Genomic DNA, 17,988 nt, shown 5'->3' with positions numbered 1-17,988 from the left:
GTACTCAAATTCAATTTTTTAAAATCGAATTTAAACTAGTTCCATTAATTTTGCGTTGGTTCCAACCTAACTTTACTCATCATCTGTCTATAGGCTTTTCTTTTTCTCAAATAAATAAAAAAAATTCATGTTTAGCATTTACATTAAAATACAAATATTTATCATTTTACGTAGTATTTTATAATTTCGCATGCACTCAATTTTGTCATCAATACCTGCAAAATAAAGAGAAAAAAAAAGTTTTTAATTTCAGTAGTGCCAGCAAAATTAGACTAACAAAAAAATGGTAAATATTTGTATTTTAATGTAAGGTGATAAATATGAATTTTTTATTTATTTAAAAAAAAGGCCTCCATATATATACATGAAAATAGGGATAGTATACATTCTTTATTCATGGACTATTGAAAATGGGAAACATTGTAGATTAATTAATTAAATCACGGGTTATGTCCAATGTATGTGAACACTGTCGAGTGCCGTAATACGGAGGTGGCTGAAGGGGCCCAACATAAGACCATTAGACCAGGGTCTTAAAGCCAGCACTCCGCAGGGGAAAAAGAAACATATTAATTTTTTGTTTTTATTTAAAAAGAAATTAAATTATGAGTTTTATGATAGCAAATGCATGATTAACGTCTTAGAATAATGTAAACCATGAAGGATATTTTAAACTGAATTTGGGTTCACTAAAGATCGAAGTCTTGACCTTTTAGATCTAACGCTCTAATACAATGTCATGATACCACTCATTCCAAAAACTTTAGCTGATGGAAAAAGATAACACTAATAGTTATATCTCTAATACTTCATAAACCTCTATTGTATACATTGTAGGAATATTTCATTGACTCTTCATACTTTCTCTTATTCAAAAAGGAAAGGAAAGGAAAATGTGTGTCCACACTCCACACTAGAGATGTGAGATTAGAGGTCCTTAGTCCTATTTTGTGAAAGAATTTTCTGTATCCAAATTTTAATTTAATAAAGTTCGTTTTATTTATTTAAGCTAATAAGCTTTAAAAAAAAAAAAGAAGAGCAAAAGGGAGGGACCATAGGGTCCATAGGAGGTGGGCGAGAATCTTATATAAAAGGACACACTCACTCTCCTACTCTCTCTGCCTTTTGTGGTTCCTCCAACACTTCTCATATATCAGTGAGAGAGAGAGAGAATATTTTGGGTGTGCAGAGATATGGCTCGAAGCTCAATAACAATGAAATGGGTGTCCATGTTCATGCTCCTTCTGCTCCCCCATTTCACCCTCACTACTAAGGCAGATGATGGTAATGTTCTCTCCTTGCTCTGCAACATGTATGTGTCTATGTTCCTGAGATCTGATCAATTATGCTGGGTTTTTTCCCTTATGTGCTTCATCAAATTGTGTGGCCTAGTAGTATGGTACGCGAGTACGATAATGTTTTGTTAGTGTTTACTTTTTATTTTAGAATTGGCTCTTGTAGGCAGGGGTGGGGGGGTAAATTCTGGAATTTGGTTTTACTAATTTGAACTGCTGGATTTTGAGGACACTAAGGATGTTATACATACCAATTATAGAAACAAGAGGGTCGTTATTGTGTTCTAACTTGGAGCACTTTTCCTTTTGTGAGACCCTTTGAGCTTGATTTGGTTGGTTAAGCTCTTCTAGCTCTAGATGAAGTGAACTAACAAGTCTCATTTCTATGTTCTGTTCTCCACCGACTCTGCATTTTTCACTGTCTTTTTTTTTTTTTGGTATTAAAACTGTATAGTAACAAGTAACAACTAACAACTCAAAATAGAACAGATGTTGATTACTTTTTTAATTGTACAGAATAGTATATCTCTTTTAATTTTAAATGTGGGTGAGGGTAGCTTTCCTCCTTTCAATTTCATGTCATTTTCTATTTTCTTCTTTTTCCTCCTTTAATAGTTTCAAGGATGAAGGTAAAATTGTGCCCAAAAATAGGAATGAACAAAAAGATCTGCTAGAAAACATGATGAAAATTAAAGTGGCCAAGTTGCAAGCGAATAGTTAAAAAGATAGTAATTTCCAGTAATTGTTTTTAAGATAATACTTTTTGCTTTTGCTTTTGGCATTTTTTAATGAGGATATTTACACTAATTGAAAAATGTTAGAAGTTTATACTTTATAGAATTGAGGCTACGAATTTAATGAACTCATAAAGTTGGTATAATGCTATAATTACGCGCTTCTTAATTTCTTAAAACCACAATAGTTGACTGTAGGCAATATTCACAGTGATTATATCTTAGTTTCAGACAGCTAAGCTAAACTTGTAAAAAAAAAAACAAGAAAGAAAAAGTAGTAGAGTGTAAACAGTAGGAGTGGAAAATCATAACTAGCCTCGAGATGCATAAAAGAAGGCATGGCAACTTAAGCATATGGGACCCAATGAAAGGACTTTTTGGAATTTTTTGGTATATAATCTTAGGGATGCGAAATGACCTTATTACTTTTTTTTTTTTTGGTCTCCCACGGTATCCCCCAACCCGGCAGGTCAAAGACTAATCCGTCGCGGTACTGAGCTCCATTTAAGGGTTTGCCGCTAGCCAATGGGTTGCTGCATGCACAAGGCGGGATTCGAACCCCCGACACTTGCTTAAGCGGACTAGTGAGCTAACCACTAGACCAACCCAACTTGGTTAAAATGACCTTATTACTTATTAGACATTGTTCCCGCCTTTCATCGAATGCTTTTCTCCTCTAAAGTATAAGGACCTTTTCGTAAAGCCCATAATGGCGTTATCAATATCACTCACCAAATCACCAATTATGCTAGCAGATTTTACTAATTATTGTCGTTTAGGTCACTAGCTAGTAGCTATTTCCGTTAAACAAGGCGATTAAAAGCACGGTAACAAAAAAGAAGGTGCTTTTATTTTTCTCCTTGAGTCAAAGTGAGAGAGAGAGAGAGAGTACTGGGAGTCTTGGAGTGGGGTTAGGAGTAGGACCCCCCATGCGCTCAACGCGGCTTCTGATTCATGTTGGATTGGACCATACATAAATTTTGTTTCCTTTCAACATCAAACGCTTTTGTCGTGTTTTAGCCACTGGGAAAATGTTCTAATCCACTCCCTTGCTCCTTGCCTCGGCCTCATTCATACATGTGTGAATGGCAGCAGCTTATATGTCTGGCACACTCTCTTTGCTTCTAAGCAGTTCCACTAGTTGGCACGTACTCAATGAGTGAAAACATTTTGTTCAGCGGAGTCGACTTTACGTGAAGTGAAGTTGATAGTTGATAGTTGATAGTTGAGAGCTGTTAGATAAAAATTTAGTCGAACCAGTAAAATCATTTAACAGTTCTTAGTTATCAACTTCATGTGAAGTCTACTGAACCTGAGTTTTCATCATTGGAATAATGTTGAATCTTTTAGTTTCCTTAATTTATTACATTGATGGATAATGGCATGATTATGGGAAGGGGTCCAGTCGAGAATGGTGTAGGTAATTAGGTATGGTGCAATCACTGCAAAAATGTTGATTTGTTCAGCATAAATAAATATTGAATGTTGATTACGATTGAATTGGGCTGGGCAGTTGGGGACTTGGGGGCATGTGCTTGAGAAGGAAATGTTGCAGCCGGCCCCCAACACTTTTTTGTTGTCTTGTGTTGCTGGCATGTGAATGTGAATGTAATTAACGTACAGGACTAGTGGGAAACGGAGATTTCGAGGCATCACCATCAAATGGCTTCCCAAGCGAGGCGCTAGTGGAAAGCCCCACCGAGATCCCAAGCTGGAAATCAAACGGCACCGTTGAGCTCGTTGAATCCGGTCAAAAGCAAGGTGGCATGATCCTAATTGTGCCACAAGGAAGGCACGCCGTCAGGCTCGGCAACGACGCCGAGATCAGCCAGGAGTTCCCAGTGGAGAAGGGCTCCGTTTACTCCGTCACGTTCTGCGCCGCCCGCACGTGCGCACAGCTGGAGTCACTTAACGTGTCCGTGCCGCCGGCGTCGCAGACCATTGACCTCCAGACGCTCTACAACGTTCAGGGTTGGAACCCTTACGCCGTTTCTTTTAACGCCGACAGCGACTCCTTTAGGTTGGTTTTCAAGAACCCTGGCATGGAGGATGACCCTACTTGCGGGCCAATCATTGACAACATTGCCATCAAGAAGCTTTTCACTCCTGACAAGCCCAAAGGTATTTCCATTAATTAATTAATTACTATATCAGTAAGGTGAAAACTCACGTGAAGTCGACTTTACGTAAATTTGATATTACAGATAACGCCGTGGTCAATGGAGACATGGAAGAAGGTCCATGGATGTTTAGAAACACATCACTGGGTGTCCTACTTCCCACCAACCTCGACGAAGAAACCTCCTCGCTGCCTGGCTGGATCGTGGAATCCAACCGAGCCATCCGCTACATCGACTCGGACCACTTCGCCGTCCCCGGAGGCAAGAGAGCCATCGAGTTGCTCTCCGGGAAGGAAGGCATCATCTCCCAAATGGTTGAGACCAAACCAGACAAGGATTACAGCTTGACCTTCTCGTTGGGGCACGCCGATGACAAATGCAAGGAGCCTCTCGCCGTCATGGCTTTTGCCGGTGACCAGGCTCAAAACATCCATTACACACCAAACTCCAATTCAACATTCCAAACTGCAAATCTCAATTTCACTGCCAAGGCAGATAGGACCAGGATTGCCTTCTACAGTATTTACTACAACACCAGAAGTGACGACATGAGCTCCCTTTGTGGCCCTGTGGTCGATGATGTCAGAGTCTGGTTTGCCGCCGCCACCTCCCTCTCTAAATTCGCCCTTTCCAGGCTTAGCCTTCTCATTTTCGGTTTACTTTGGCTTCTACTCTGATGCCTTTATTTTCATTTCCAATTACCTTCTTTGCTCAATATTCTTACTAGTTACCTCTAGGTAAATTCACATGTATTGTATTTGAACTGGCCTTAAGTTTATCCAGTTTTTGCTATGACAAATGACAATGTCCTACTCCTGTCTTAGTACCTTTGTCACTGTTATATACACCGCATAGCTAGCGAGGAATTTGATGGTTGGATCTATAATATTCAATTTTGGAATGTGAAAGCTAAGTGCAATCTAAATTTCTGTTATTTTTGTGGGATTGATCCTCTAAAGTGGGATTAAAGCAGCTTGAATTTGCTTTGCTTGATGTTGCAATCAGTGTTCATGATAAGAATGCTTTGCTCTTTTATGATATATATAGCTTGTACAGTGTTAAATGTCATTTTGTTTACTCCAACATTCTTTGTTTTTTCGGATAAGTAATTACTATGACATGTAAAGTAGACATAGTCAGAGTTTTAGAACTAATGATGGCGGGGTTAACTGTACACGGTTGGACTCGGGTCCAACAGAGATCTAATGGCCTACTTTCATGAGTTCATGTTCATGATCTGGTCATTCTATGTTTAAGGGACTATAATTTGCTAGGCTTTGATATAATTTGCTATACTATGATCTGGTCATTCTATATTTAAAAACTCACCTGCAATAGTCTTTAGTCTTTACGTGAGGTTAATGATAGAGAACTATTAGGTTAATGATAGAGAAGTATTAGATGATTTGATATATTTGACTAAATTATTATTTATTATCAATTATTAATTTTATATAAAGATAACTACATATAAATTTTTATTAAAATAAAAAATTTTCAATTAAAAAAAAAGTATATGCCTATTTTGCCAAATTGATGGTATAATATAAACATTTGAATCGGAACAATTTTACTCTTAAAATGTTCCAAATGCAAAAGATAAAATAGAAGATACATATAATTAGCTTTTTAAAAATATAAATTTACCTTTATATGATATTAATATAGAACAAATGACATAGTCTCCTCATACTCAATTAAGAGGTTGCGGATTCGAGTCTCCATGTCTTTAGTAAAAAAAAAATATAGAACAAATCTTATACTAAGATATAATTATATATTATTATGAAAAAATATTTAAATTAATTATTATTATTATTTAAAATATCATAAGATGTATAATCAATATATCAAGTTTTCCAAAAATAAACATATTGACAAAATGATAAATTAATGTTCGAATTATTTATAAATCAAGATAATAAATTCACACAAAATAGAAATTTAAAATTTAATAATAATTAAATTTTTATTTTTTATTTAATCAATTTTCTCGTATTTAAATTTTTTTCCCATAATGACCTTTTAGTAATAATATTAGCAGTATATGATGTGATATCATCTTTAGGCTCATATTACTCTTACTATAATTATTATTAGGTAAAAACTCAAAGTGAAATCGTCTTCACTTAAAGGTGATATTATCTAATGTCTCTCAAATATCAACTTTACTATACCTAAGTTTGTTTCTCCTCTTTTTGGAATGCACATAATACCTATATTGAAAAATCATACTCCCCAACACTTACACACCCATTGTCTTTAAAAACAACCTTTTTACATTTTTTATTAACTTAAACATCCAAAATTTTTCTTCTATTTCAGAAATTCTTTATTTGTCGCTCCTCCTTCACCCTCCACGATCAACTGTTTTCAATCTCCATTTTTATATACAGAAATATTTATTTGTGAAGGATTTGAAATGACACGATCCATAAAAAAACTTTATAAATAAGCCAAAAAAAACATAACGAAATATGAAGAAAAAATTGGATATACAAGAATGTAATGAATTAATTAAACTAAGTGAAAATCCTGAACCATTTCATTTGTTTACTCTTTTAATTCTGATAAAGAAAAAATAAAACATAAATGACATTGATTTTGAAATAGAGAGGAAATGTCAACAAGGAAAACGTATTAACCCAGCTGATAAAAGGGCCCTCAAGTCTGAAAATCAAATCAAATAACTCCAAAACAGAGAGAAACAGAACAACACACCAAAACAAAGGGCGGGGGAGATTTTCTTCCATTTCCTCTCTCCCCCTCCATGGAAGGCGGCGACGATTCTCCCCCTCCCTCCGCCGCCTCGCCCCCTTGGCACGGCGATCACGCTGGCGCTTCCGATCCCGATCTTGCTTCTGGCCCGGAAGATATCGCTGGGGCTGAATTTCATGATCTCCTCACCGAAGAAGAGCAACACCATACCGACCTCAACCATGACCTTGACCATGACCATGACGATGACCACGAGCACGCCCCTGAGCCTGAAACCACGGACGTCTCCTTCGATGATCTCAAGCTCAAGATCATCAAGCAGGTAAAAACACCTCTTCCATTCCCCCTCCCTCTCAATCACTCTGATCTTCAAATTTCAACCAATTTATCTTTTTAATGTGTTCTTTATGTTCGATTGTGTTCTCTCGTAGGCACAGCAACTTAATAATGTTTTAATTCGTTCTATTGTGTTATGTGTTTAGTAACGGGCGTTAGAAATATTTATGTTTTAGCTATGACTAGGTTTTTGATGAAGACATTGTTCTATTCCTTCCTTGACTTAAGCTTGGTGAATTTGGTTGTGTTGATTTTGGTTCAGGTGGAGTATTATTTCAGCGATGAGAATCTGCCCACTGATAAGTATCTCTTGGGTTTCATCAGGAGGAATAAGGAAGGGTTTGGTAAGTGGTATTAACTATTAAGTCTCTCTGTGATGTTGCTCTTTTATTAGGCATATAATATGATCTGGTCGCCAATTCTTCGTGTGTTATGTATTTGCTGTTAGTCTGCTAGCTTTGAGATGTGAGATTATCCATTTTGAAGTTTTTCTCTGAGGTCTTAGGAGGGAACTTGTATGCTGTTGCATAGAAGCACATCCTGAGGGAGGATAAATTTTTGCGGAATGAGGATTTTATTTGTCTAGTAATAACTAAAAGCATTCTCTGAGGATATGCTTGAGACTGCCTGCATTTTATGACAACTATAATTTCTTCATAAAGAATAAGACAATGTTTCTTCTCATGCTTCTTTTTATTATTATTATTATGAGGAAGCATCATTGCTATCTCTTAAAAAAAGCTAATGTTAGTTCATGTTGTTTATGCAGCTACACACATTTCACATTTATTTATTTATCTATCCTAACATGTGTTTCTTATTTTCACTGGTCCTGCAGTTCCTGTATCAGTAATTGCTTCCTTTAGAAAAATGAAGAGGCTCAGTCGAGATCATTCAGTTATAGCTGCGGCACTGCAGGAATCTTCAGTGCTTGTATGATAAATCCTTCCTTGTTTTGTAAACATGAACTGCATTTGTGATTATTTTCTTGCAGACCTGAGGGAAATTTCATTAATGGGATTTGCAGGTTGTGAGTAGTGATGGCAAAAGGGTTAAGCGGGTCAATCCATTTCGATTCAAAGAATCTAGAGATCATAAGGTATTAGTTGTGAAGGGGGAAGATACCTTTTTAATGATTCTTTCTTTCTTTCTTTCTTTTTTTTCCTTTTGTTATCTGTGTCTTATTATTGGATTCTAGTTATATACTGTTTTGGTAGAGAATTTGCCAGAGGATCATTCAAAGGACAACCTTCAGCGAATATTCCGTGAAGCTGGAAAGTAAGATTTCTTCCAGCCTTGGTATTGTTTCAATATTTGTTAAGTAAGACCGTAATTTTTGTGGTTCGAATTCTCTTATGTGGACATATCTTCTTATATACAGTATAAGGCGGATTAGCATTTATGATCCACGTTCTGCTGCAGAGTCGACAAAACATAAACAAGAAACGTTTTTTAGTAGCAAGGTTTGGAATTATCTTATATTTAAATCTAGACTTAAGTATGAAGAGTTCTAACCTTTCTAATTGCTCGTGCTAGAACTTCCATTTTGAATATTTCAGTTGTCTTAGAAATGAAATATAGTGCTGCTAGTACTACTTCCATAGTCAACGGTACCCTGTAAAATTGCTTGCTTATGTCTAACTCTTGGGTGTTAACTAACGTTACTTTTTGCCTTTTCTGTTCATTGTTTTTTTTTTTCTCTCTTACTTTGACATCCATTTTACATTGATGTAGTTACATGCTCTTGTGGAGTACGACACTATTGAGTCGGCTGAGAAAGCTGTGAGTATCATTTTTTATATAATTTTATATGCATAGTTTCATAAGCATTTATCGCCTGGCCAATTGATGTACTCTTCCCTGATCCTCGTTCCTGGTTAGGTGGCTTTGTTAAATGATGAACAGGATTGGAGAAATGGCATGCGTGTTAAACTTCTCAAGAAAATGGTTAGTTCCACATTCGTTCTTCATGAGACAAATTATCAGAAAAAGTTAACGACGACAATGATGATGATGATGATGATTTTATGATATAGGGGAAGTATGGACACAAAAAACAAGCTTGGAAGGTAGCTAATTCTGAGAAGAATAGCTCTAGCCATGTGTCTGAACAAACAGATGAGGAAAATCATAGCTCAAATGAGCTTCATGAAGATACACATGATGAAGAGGTTTGTTTTACATTGTTTTCTTAACCCTTTGAAGCATCCTGTAATTTATCTATTATAAATGAATCATCAATTGTTAATCATATAAATGCAACTATTAATAGATATTTTTAAAAGGATATATTCCAGATTTCTGTTTTCAATTTGAATAAGTTTTCATTCACCTGCGTTGCTTTCCTTTCATTACAGGATGGCGACCACTTGGCAAAGGATAATAAAGGTGGGCACAGGCCTAGAAGTCATGGAAGATCAAGAAAACAAAAATATCGTGCTGCAAATGGAATAGGTATCTCTCTTATTAACAGTTCTGCTTGCGTTCTATCATTTTTAAGTTGAATCTCTTCCCTTGTTGATAATTGTATTTGTTCCAGGCCATGGAAGCACTTCATCTACTCATGTCATGGAAGCACCGAAACCGCCTCCTGGACCAAAAATGCCCGATGGAACACGAGGCTTTGCAATGGGTCGAGGGCGACCTCCTGTCCCAGCTCCCAATTAGCAAAGATTTGGAGCTAGACAAGAAGGACTTGTATTTAAGCAGTGTTTTGCCCGTCGGTTGTAGTGATATCCTAGTTTTTTTTTTAATTCGGGGCTATGAGTGTGTTTGCTGGAGTCAACATTCAAGGTTTTTGTTGGGGTGTTCAATTTTATGGGACAGCTTGTGAAAGCTAGTAGTGTTGGTGGAGCATATTACCTAATTTAATGTTTTATTAGGCTGAAGAGGATAAACCGTACTTCTATTATGGTAATCCTCACCTTACGAGGAATCTGTGTAACAAAACAATCCCCTGAAAAATCTGTTAATGGGGAGGTGAAAGCTATCGTTTTGATATTGATTTGAAATTTACTATAATGATCACTAGTATCGTTACTTAAAACAACGGGGTTGGCTTGAAATATTATTTCACAGAACTTGTAAAATTTTTAAGGTAACCGGATCTGGAAATCTAGGGAGAATCCATGGGTCTAAACTCCCGCAGTCTACTCATGTTTTGTTCTTATATTCTATCCTGACACTTCTCCCTTGAGTTAGATTTTAGGTGGATTAGGTTCATAATCATTCGTTAGGGTGTGTTATGTGGCTAACGAACAAGTTCTGCGAAATGAGGGATAGCTAGATTGCTAGCTACTTTATTTAATAATAATAATAATAATAATTTCTCGAGTGTGAATAAAGTGGGATAATTTGCCCTACGTTGGAGAATTATTTTAGGATCGAGATAATACTCAATTTGATGTCTGAAGTTACAATCGAACCTCAATTTAGTCCTTAAAGTTTCAATTGCCTCAATTTAGTCCATAAACTTTTCAATTGACTCTGTGACGAGGTTCAAGTGGAATTTCAGGGACCAAATTGAGTATTTTCTCTTTTAAGATCTTATTTTTCATGAGAAAGTAACAGTATTACGAAAAGATGAAAAAGACATTAGGTAAGAAACAGTCGGAAAGCCAAGAAGAGCAAGTAAAGATGAAAATTTTAAGATGTTGAGATGCCAATGGTGTTTCGAGGTGAGGTGAGGTAAGTGTGTGACAGTAGGAGAGTTACGTTGCACGATGACAGTAGTAACAAACTAACAAACAAGAAAGAAAGAAAGTGGAATGGTTGTGTAGCGCCATTCTGACAATTTCCCATCCCCCACCCTAATTGCCTCCCGAATTTATTAATAGAATATATGCATTGCACACATCTCCCTGGATTCTCGAATATACCCATGGCCTTGTTCTGTTTCTCCTCATATTCACAACTAACAAACTCAGATCTACATTTCTCTCACGTTCCATATCCATGGCTTCACATCCACGCCTCCCCTTCCCCAATCACCTCCCTCTCCCTCTCCCTCGATCCTCATCCTCCCTGGTCCTTTCTCCACCTTCATCCTTCGATTTTCCCGCTCTCAAGGTACTTTACTGATCTCATCTCCTAATTAATCTCAACGTTCATAGATGGATAAGTGATTCGATTCGTTCTCCTGCAGCTACGTCCATTGGCTATCCAACAACATAGCTCCTCTTCTCGACGTCATTTTATTCATACCAGTACCAGAGCCGCCGATGATGTACGTTTCTTCCTCTTGCTTCTCATGTATTCAGATTTATTTGGTTGTGATTGGATTAAGATACATACATACATACATACATACATACATACATACATACATACATACAGGATTCTTTTGACATGCCGTCTCCGGAGGAATGGACCTATCTTGATGATTATGAGAATTTCCCTCCTCCTGCTGCTGCCGAATCATACGTCATGTCCTCCAGTGATGGCGAAGACAGCGACCGTGACGCGTTTCTCACTCCGGTCAATGATCTTGAATTACCTGCTGTTTCTTCCTCCTCGGCTTCCTCCAATCATAAAGACTCTATAACCGTCGCTGCTCATCGTTTTGCAACTCTTAGCAGTGAACGCAAGAAGCATAGGCAAGTATGTACAACTTGTATCATTGTTGTTTTTTGAACAATCACTTGAAATTCACGATGAAGGCAAGGGAATCTCACTAATGCTAGTATCTAGTTTTGGTAATAATTCTTCAAATAATTTGATAATCGGTCCCGTTAAGTTACCAACAGCATATCTGCCAACTTCTGCAAACTTTTATTTATAACTGTGTTTCATGGAAGTGTCTTCGTGGATGTGTCTAATAAAAATATCTTTTTTATGATTGTGTTTAATAGAAGTGTCTTTATAGATATATTTTCTGGATGTGTCTCTTTATATATGTATTTAAAATATAATAATTAATTATTATTGACAATAAGTTGGCAGATAATATGTTGGTACCTTATACTTTTCCTTTGATAATTGATAGCCCAAACTATTAATGGTTCTGTATGACCATGTTTCTAGAGATTTGATGTATTCTTCATCATTCTTAAGTTGCTGCTTTTGCCTTTATGATTCATAGGCTTTTCTCTGGGATATTACTTACCTCATCTCCTTTACCAATTGCCTTTCAATTTGCAGGATCAAACGTGGCATGATCATCACTGTGGGTCTTATAATAGTCTTGTTGGTGCTGCTCTTGTATGTAGATTGGTGTGCGTGGAGAATTGTTAGATTGCCCTTGTCTCCTTTTTATTTGACCCGCCCTTTCCTCCTATCAGCCATTTTGGTCTCTTTTGCTGGCTATGTTTGTGTCCCTATTTTTCGTGGTTTTAGAGCTATCAATGTCATCAAGCGCCAAGGCCCAATTAGACATCGCTTGAGAAAGAGGACACCTACATTGGGTGGTTTGTTTTTTGTACCTATTGGTATAATTGTAGCTCTACTCCTTGTCGGTTCCTCATCTGCTGAAGTGTCTGGGGCAGCTGGTATGACAGTTGCATTTGCAGCGGTTGGTTTGCTTAATGATATATTAAGCCTCACCAAGAATCACAGGAGAGGTTTGCCTGCACTGGCAGAACTTATTTTGGAGGTAACCATCATTTAAAAAAAAAAAATCATTATTTTATTTTCTTTTTTTTATTTCTATTGTGCATTGTGACTAATTGTTCTCTGACTAGTCTTTGCTATCTAGTATCTAACCACTTACTAATCAAAAGCCTCAGTTTAGTTCTAGAAACAAAATCCGTGTCTTGATGCCCACGTAGATAAGTAGACACTAACTGTGAGGAACTAAAGTAGGGTGGTCTTGAGTTTTATTAATTTACAAGTTCTACAATTATTTGTTTTTATTAAATTTGCATTTTCATGCCTTACAGATAGCTGTTGGAACGTGGTTTTCATTTTGGCTGGACATCACTAGTATATCTTCCCCTTATGGCATGTATACCTTCTTGTTACTAATCTGATCAACATTTTTCTGATGGTAACTCACATGTCTGTTCTCATAAAAAAGCACTTTTACAACCAGTTGCAAACATGGATTTCCCCTTCAGTTCCTGGGTTAAACCTTTAATTAAATGCACTTGACATGTTTAATATTTGTTGTCAGACATGCTTGGTCTGTTCAGATGGAATAGTTAAAGGATGGAAAGTAACTTTAGAGAGCAATTAAAATTCTCTACGACAAAATCATATCCATGTGATTTCAACTACTTTTCATCTTTTTTTTTTATTGTATCTTCTCAATAAAATTGCTATGATTGCACTCATGAAAAATAAAATATTGAAGCATTGTAAAAACATTTTTTAATGGTCGATCATACTAACTATAGAATGCAGATGATGATGATGCCCATAAGCAAGGTTTTTTTCGTTCATTTATTTTAGTATATTTGGTCGTTTGATCTTGTAACAAATCACTCAAGTTGCCTCCTTCCCCTGATTTCTTTACATATATGCAGGAAGATGTTGGTACCACTTCCACCAGGCCTCATGTACTTGGGACGATATTACCATCTCTTGACTTCATTTTCTTTTGTTTCTGTCGGACATGGCATTAAGTTGGCAGATGCTCTTGATGGACTAGCTGGTGGTACTGCTGCATTGGCTTTTACTGGAATGTCAATAGCCGTGCTTCCAATATGTTCTGGTTAGTGGCATGTCTTTTAAGTCAGTTATAAACCAATTATCTCTAGGGCAGATATCTCTTCTTTTTCAACAAAGATGCTCCACATCTTGATATGGATTTAAATATATTAGGGTATTCTTCGCATTCTAGTATAACAGTTTTCTTTGGGAATGAGCAATGACACCTTGCCTCCTCTTATTTAACTGGGATACTGACGATGGTCATTTTCAGTACTACATACAAGGAAAATTTGCTTCTGTTGTTTGCTATGTTATTGATCTGTTACCATCGTAAACCAGACCTCGCTATATTTGGAGCTTCAATGGCTGGGTCTTGCGTCGGATTTCTCCTGCACAACAGATACAAAGCATCTGTTTTTATGGGTAATACAGGATCTTTGGCACTTGGTGGCGCATTGGCTGCAATGGCTGCATGTAGCGGAATGTTCTTCCCACTTTTTATTTCATCTGGAATTCTCGTTCTTGAGGCATCATCAGTTATCATTCAGGTCTTTACCACGCTTATAATGTGACTAATTTTATATGGAGTTAAGATTTTTTTATATGAATGCCTAATCCATTTTATAAAATTCATTCATCCTTATTGTTGGCTGCAATTTTCATGTGCGGAAAGTTCTTATTTTAATGTTATTGCATTCTGTTTTCTCATTTTTCAGATATTGCACTTGAATGTAACTAAGGGGTTACAGGAAGCAGGGTGGCGCTTTCTTAGAATGCCGCCCTTTCATTATCACCTTCAGTTACGTGGTTTCAGAGAACCAAACATCGTATTAGGTGCATATCTGATATCATCTGTGTTGGCTTTGCTTGGTGGCTATGTCGGTCTAATTTCAGCATAAGCATCATCAGTTACCTTTACCAGATGATACATGTCTCTGTTTCTTGCAAGCTTAGCTTTGATTTCCACCTTAGTGGTTCAACCATTGAATTCAACCTATCTTCAATATCTCCCCATTGGAGCATGATTAATATTTTGGTTAAATTGACAAACATATTAGTAGCATTCCCTGCCATCCCTTTAATATTTTCCTTAACCCATTGTCACGCCCAATACACAATTTCAACGGATACCAAATGATAACATATCTCGAGATGAATCCATTTTTGTTAAAATTTTCGTCAATTGATTTTAGAATTATTTGTCTCTCTTTTTTAACTTCTATTATTCAATAGATTCATGATGAATGAAAATTGTTCATAGCTGAATAATGCTACTAAGTATAATTTCAATCCGCAATAAAAGGGATGATAGAGTTTTTCTCGTGAAAGATAGAAATATGGTTTTTTTTTTTTTTTTGGTCGGTGGATTTGACAATTCCTAATCCTAGGTACCCCAATGGATTGGACAACCCTCAATTCTAGGTACACAACACACCCACACACTCCTCACATATTTTATCACATTTTTTCTCAATTGCATTCTTTAGAGTTTGAACCCTAGACCTTGAGGTGGGGAGTGGGGAGAAATGCCATTAGAGCCAAGGCTCATTGGCAGAAATATGGTTAATCGGGAAGAATGTTGAGACTTATTAATGGGTCGAACCTACTAGTAGGTGCCATTTTTGAGATGGTAACGTGTCAAAGGTTTCAAATTCATTAGGATTAGCCCATAGTCAAAGCTCGACCTATCATGATTCATGACATTATATTTCGTTCAAAATAAATAACCCAGTTAATTTTGTTATCTAAAAATGAATAAAATCAATGTATCTCAAACGATATCCAATCTTCATGGTCAAAATACTTCGAAGGAAGCATCGTCTGAAATGTTCACATATAAAAAGGGTTTTGAAAAATAAATATTAGAAGGGGAAAAAAAGGTTGGTTGCCTCAATTTTCAACCAGGAATGTTGCCAACTGCTCACATTTTCTTCTCTGACTATAAAGGAAGGAAGAAACAATGACAAAAAGGTTATGCAAGAATTAGGATTAGGATTAATGGTGATGTTGATATAGTCAGAGAAGATGGAAATCACAAGTTAGAGAGAATGACATAAAATCCTTTTATAAAAGTGGGTTTTATTTTAAAATTAAAATCGAACCACTTGTCCACTTATATAAATCTAATAATTGTAATTATATCTTCTCATTTTTCATTAGATATCATATATATAAAATATTTTAATTCTAAAAGACTGTATTAATATTTTTTAAAAAACTAATATGTCTAAAATATAAATTTTTAAAATTCATTTATCACTTTACTCTAATATTAATAATAATATTGTCAAGACTTTTTCTAAATGGAAGGTGGCACTTAGGTAGCGTTTGTTTTTGGGGCAGGACACGGAGACATGGACAACACTTGTTTAAAAAGTGTTTGGAAGCAGAGACATGGACAGTGGACATATTGTCTCTGAGACAGTTTTTTATACTTTTGTGTCCACTCTTTCACGAAGGACAATGATGGACACGGGATTTGGAAGAGTGGACACGGACAATTTTATAAATTTTGTTTTCCTTTTTTTTCACTATTACCCCTTCTTATTTTTCCTATTGCGTTGTTCAGAGATACTTTTTTCTTCCTGTTCTTCTTCTATCTCTTTCTTTTTCAGGTACTCTCTCTTTTCTGTAGAATTTTTTATTGGAGGTAGATAATTCTTTTCTTTTTATCGTTTTACTTTAATACCATTTTAACCTTATATTATATTATTTGATTTGTAATAAAAATAATAACAAAAATAATTAATCTTAAAATTTTTGAAAGATAAATATTAGCAAAAGTAAAATTAATCTTTTAAAATGCTAAAAAATAATTTATAAATTGTAATTGATTTTATATAATTTAAAGAAAAATCAATTTTTTATAAAGAAAAATCAGTTTTTAGATTAAAAAAATTAGTTTTTTTTAAATAAAAAAATATTTTTATATGCAAAAACTAATTGTTTTTTCATGTAAAAATGGATTTTTTTTAAAATTAATTTTTATTTAAAATTAATTTGGCTTATTAACTTAAACAAAATTTTTTATTAATCAAACTCAAATTTATTTTTTTTTTGTTAATCTTAACCATATGTATTCCTATATATTAATAATAAATTTTAAAATAAAATAATTATATTTATAAATTTTATTTTAATATAAATACTAATATATTTTTTTATTAAAATTTTTTGCCTCTTCAAATATTTTTTTCAAGTTCCGTCTGTACTCCTACGTACTCTCATTTTTTTTTAATTAATTTGTATTGATGTAGAAAATTTGGAATCAAGGGCTATTTTAGTCATTTTATATAATATTTTAGTCTTGTCTATATGTATCCAAACATAATACTAGACATTACATTAGTGTCTTGTCCATCGTATCCAAACACAATACACAAAAGATAATTTTTAGTGTCTCCGTCCTATTGTCTCCGTTTCAGTGTCATGTTCTATCCTGTCTCTAAAAACAAACGCAGCCTTAGGGTTGGCAATAGGTAGGGTAGGGTTTAGACTCTATTCTAATCCTACCTGCGAGTTAAAAACTTTTTTAAAATTTTACCCTACCCTACCTACGGGTTAAGAATTTCTTAACCCTAACCCTACCCGCACCCTAAAGTTTTAAACTCTATCGTACCCGATCCTACCAACAGAAAAATAAAAAAATTTCAAGCAAATATAAAATTCAACCATTTGAAATTTTATACATATTAATAAAATAGAAAATAAAAAACTAAGTTCAAATTAAAAATAATAAAATCTTAAAAAAATCTAATATAAAATTATAAATAATATTATCATCAACTAGTTTAGTAGTTATTTCAAGTTTTTATAAGAAAAAGATTATAGGTTCAACACTTACTTTCTTTACTACATATATAACTTTTACCTATATATTATATAATATATTAGAAATTCCGGTAAGGTAGAGTATACTCTGAATCCGTATCCTACCCTACCCGCAAGCGAACTCGCACCGCACCCTACCCTACCCGTAGTGGGTAGAGTAGACAATCCTACTCGAACGGATTGATTCGAGTTAAGTACCCACGAGTAGAATATAGATTGTCAGCCCTAGTAGCCAGGGACGGATTTATGTTATTGGGTGCGGGGGCAAGCGCCCCCGCTACAATTTGAAATTTTTTTGAGTAGTATATGATAATAATATTTATTTGCCCCCATTAAATTATTAAATTTGACCCCACAATAATTTTT

General features: G+C 35.3%; 3 protein-coding genes across 3 annotated transcripts; all 3 read left to right on the top strand.

Moving 5' to 3' along the window:
• The first annotated feature begins 1,040 nt into the window (after positions 1–1,040).
• Positions 1,041–5,057, top strand: LOC112785149 (protein BIIDXI). The gene is made up of 3 exons (XM_025828592.3): positions 1,041–1,284; positions 3,653–4,150; positions 4,234–5,057. Exons 1-3 carry the CDS (start codon positions 1,194–1,196, stop codon positions 4,824–4,826), a joined length of 1,182 nt encoding a protein of 393 aa, XP_025684377.1. The 5' UTR covers positions 1,041–1,193; the 3' UTR covers positions 4,827–5,057.
• Positions 5,058–6,677: 1,620 nt separating this feature from the next.
• LOC112785150 (la-related protein 6A) lies at positions 6,678–10,224 on the top strand. The gene is made up of 11 exons (XM_025828593.3): positions 6,678–7,189; positions 7,466–7,547; positions 8,042–8,136; positions 8,231–8,302; positions 8,402–8,481; positions 8,585–8,666; positions 8,938–8,985; positions 9,085–9,150; positions 9,240–9,374; positions 9,561–9,657; positions 9,743–10,224. Exons 1-11 carry the CDS (start codon positions 6,920–6,922, stop codon positions 9,868–9,870), a joined length of 1,155 nt encoding a protein of 384 aa, XP_025684378.1. The 5' UTR covers positions 6,678–6,919; the 3' UTR covers positions 9,871–10,224.
• A 173-nt stretch (positions 10,225–10,397) lies between these two features.
• LOC112785148 (phospho-N-acetylmuramoyl-pentapeptide-transferase homolog) lies at positions 10,398–14,974 on the top strand. Its single transcript, XM_025828591.3, has 8 exons — positions 10,398–11,271; positions 11,348–11,428; positions 11,539–11,798; positions 12,343–12,793; positions 13,080–13,144; positions 13,665–13,852; positions 14,131–14,339; positions 14,508–14,974. Exons 1-8 carry the CDS (start codon positions 11,158–11,160, stop codon positions 14,688–14,690), a joined length of 1,551 nt encoding a protein of 516 aa, XP_025684376.1. The 5' UTR covers positions 10,398–11,157; the 3' UTR covers positions 14,691–14,974.
• Positions 14,975–17,988: the final 3,014 nt, after the last annotated feature.

Source organism: Arachis hypogaea, chromosome 20, assembly GCF_003086295.3.
Source record: "Arachis hypogaea cultivar Tifrunner chromosome 20, arahy.Tifrunner.gnm2.J5K5, whole genome shotgun sequence".
In the NCBI taxonomy this organism is placed as follows: Eukaryota; Viridiplantae; Streptophyta; class Magnoliopsida; order Fabales; family Fabaceae; genus Arachis; species Arachis hypogaea.
Note: the sequence above shows the minus strand (reverse complement) of the source record. Positions and strands in the feature narration are given on the sequence as shown.

What these genes read in the sequence shown, in the direction of transcription:
- LOC112785149 (XM_025828592.3), top strand. Translation starts at nt 1,194, where the DNA reads ATGGCTCGAAGCTCAATAACAATGAAATGGGTGTCCATGTTCATGCTC. An exon ending in CACTACTAAGGCAGATGATG is followed by an intron (nt 1,285 to 3,652) that starts GTAATGTTCTCT and finishes ATTAACGTACAG; the next exon opens with GACTAGTGGGAAACGGAGAT. An exon ending in CACTCCTGACAAGCCCAAAG is followed by an intron (nt 4,151 to 4,233) that starts GTATTTCCATTA and finishes TTGATATTACAG; the next exon opens with ATAACGCCGTGGTCAATGGA.
- LOC112785150 (XM_025828593.3), top strand. Translation starts at nt 6,920, where the DNA reads ATGGAAGGCGGCGACGATTCTCCCCCTCCCTCCGCCGCCTCGCCCCCT. An exon ending in GAGGAATAAGGAAGGGTTTG is followed by an intron (nt 7,548 to 8,041) that starts GTAAGTGGTATT and finishes CTGGTCCTGCAG; the next exon opens with TTCCTGTATCAGTAATTGCT. An exon ending in TGCAGGAATCTTCAGTGCTT is followed by an intron (nt 8,137 to 8,230) that starts GTATGATAAATC and finishes TGGGATTTGCAG; the next exon opens with GTTGTGAGTAGTGATGGCAA.
- LOC112785148 (XM_025828591.3), top strand. Translation starts at nt 11,158, where the DNA reads ATGGCTTCACATCCACGCCTCCCCTTCCCCAATCACCTCCCTCTCCCT. An exon ending in TCGATTTTCCCGCTCTCAAG is followed by an intron (nt 11,272 to 11,347) that starts GTACTTTACTGA and finishes GTTCTCCTGCAG; the next exon opens with CTACGTCCATTGGCTATCCA. An exon ending in AGTGAACGCAAGAAGCATAG is followed by an intron (nt 11,799 to 12,342) that starts GCAAGTATGTAC and finishes TTCAATTTGCAG; the next exon opens with GATCAAACGTGGCATGATCA.